Here is a 2,168-nt window from a genome sequence, read left to right as displayed (position 1 = left end):
ATCCTGCAACGGAGGATATCCAGCAAGCATGCTTCAATTGTCTGAGACTCGGAGGCGTATTCACATACGGACTGTCGGCTCTACACTCCAGTTTAAGCCCTCGTCCATTATGCTTGGCATTCCATTTCTTGGCCATTGCAATTGATGCTGTTGGCCTAATGTTTCTTCTGTTTCCTTCCCCAAAACGCTTGTGGAATAGAGTTAAACTCTTCTGGGTCAGTCTCTTTACTAAACAATTCTTCTGCAACATGAACATGATGTAAATACATGAATTACCATGATATTTTCTATTGTTTTCCAGGTTGGATCAAGCATTGTTCTTCCTTTTATACAGTCTGAGGGGGTGAGGCAAATGTTTTTTCCTTTAACTGTGCCTGCATATTATAGAACTCCCCCTGGAAATGAGAGAAAACCTTGAGAAAAAGCTCCTTTGATCGATTAACAGCATATTCAGAGCAATTTCATGTTTGTTTCGGTGGGTTTGGTAATGTTTACAGCAATGTTGTTTACAAATTGTTGCTAATACTTGTAAGAGTACATATCAACAAGCCTCGTCAAGTATAATGTGTTTCTCACAAATTAAAATAATATGTCAACATGATCTTAATCTTTTTTCTGGTCTTTGTTTGTAATTTACATGCATGAAGATGATGGTCCTTACTCTATTATATATCCAAAAATAAAAATATGATATATATTGTGTAACCTCGATTTATATTTAAAAATAGTCTATACTCTAAATAACTCGAATAAGTACATCTAAATAAAAGCTTAACTCAAATTTCAATTAAAACGGGATGTTGAGAGAATGATGCAGGCTCACGTGGATAAAGAGTGTGCTTGTGTAATGCCATGCATATGCATGCAACTCATGCATGTTCACTGGAACATTGCACGATAAGCCAAGTGTTTGCCATCAGGGAGCTGGATTCGGCTTGCGCTAGGAGGATGAACAAGTACTTTCTTTACTGGTGGTGCCGATACATCATGTGCACCATTCAAATTTAGAGCTGAAAGTGCAAGGATGAAAACAAAGAAGATAACAGGCCAAGCGTGAATAGGATCATGTTCCTGAGGCAAGAACTCATTCAAGAAATTCAACCGACTGGAGACCTTAGCCACGGGTCCACCAAGCTTCTGAACTATAAACGAATCCTCAGTAACTTTCGATTCCAAAAATTCCTTCACTTGTTCCGTTTGCTGCAAAACATCTCTACATCCTCTTCCAAGCTCTAGAATCATCTCGCACCATGATTTTAACAATTCCTTCACTTGTTCCTTCAAGGCCTCTGGCGGTTCCATTTCATGATCACTCTCAGCAACCGCCGTCAGTTTCTGATCAGTGAACGGCGGTAACGACGGGAAAATTATTTCCTCAGTGTATATTATCCTCGAATCTTCCACCAAACTCGCCAGCTCCTCCCGCCACGCGTCCAATCCTCTCACTTCTGTAATGAAATCAAAAACCTTCTCCAAGAATTCAACGGAATTCACTGGATCCAAGCTGGTAGTGAACGACACCGGTTTAGCAGCCGTTGCCACTGTCGAAGATGCCGATGGCATTTTCTCCTCCTCTTCCATACAGTGGAAGAAAACAAAATAAAGTCAGCAAGCCATAACAGCTTCAGCGGAAGAAAAATGAACCAGGATCTTTTTGGCGAATGATACCATATTGGAATATTGCAGGACTTGTTTCAAGATGCAAGGAAAGAGTTCTTTAATTCATTGTTTCGTTCACAAGAAGTCTACTCAACACAGTATACAATAACAACCTAGCTTCTAGACTAACTTTTAGAACCTGAACATGCATGATGCATATGCATATGCATATGCATGGCATTACACAAGCACACTCTTTATCCATGTGAGCCTGCATCATTCTCTCAATATTCTCCCTGCTTTCTCAACATTCTCGATGAAAAGATGAACAATTGAATCGAAAGTGCTGACGCTTTCTTCTGTTCACTTGAATCGAAAGTGCCGAAGCTTCCTTCCGTTCACTTTGAATCGAAAGTGCTGATACGGGAAAATAACTAATCTACTTCATTATATATTATCATATAGATCAATACTGTTCATACAATAATTAAAAACTAAAAAGATTAATTATCTAAAGTAAAGCAGTAATCATACCTTCAATGATGCATAGAGTTCATTAACAATCTAAG

The 2,168-nt window shown here is 38.9% G+C and overlaps 1 protein-coding gene across 1 annotated transcript; it reads right to left on the bottom strand.

Moving 5' to 3' along the window:
- Window positions 1-879: 879 nt before the first annotated feature.
- Window positions 880-1,581, bottom strand: LOC120142788. Its single transcript, XM_039157292.1, has one exon. It carries the CDS (start codon window positions 1,579-1,581, stop codon window positions 880-882), a length of 702 nt encoding a protein of 233 aa, XP_039013223.1.
- Window positions 1,582-2,168: the final 587 nt, after the last annotated feature.

This window comes from Hibiscus syriacus, unplaced genomic scaffold (assembly GCF_006381635.1).
Source record: "Hibiscus syriacus cultivar Baekdansim isolate YM2019G1 unplaced genomic scaffold, ASM638163v2 tig00110831_pilon, whole genome shotgun sequence".
Taxonomy (NCBI): domain Eukaryota; kingdom Viridiplantae; phylum Streptophyta; class Magnoliopsida; order Malvales; family Malvaceae; genus Hibiscus; species Hibiscus syriacus.
Note: the sequence above shows the minus strand (reverse complement) of the source record. Positions and strands in the feature narration are given on the sequence as shown.

Excerpts from the sequence above, each read along its gene's own strand:
- LOC120142788 (XM_039157292.1), bottom strand. The coding sequence starts at position 1,581 with ATGGAAGAGGAGGAGAAAATGCCATCGGCATCTTCGACAGTGGCAACG.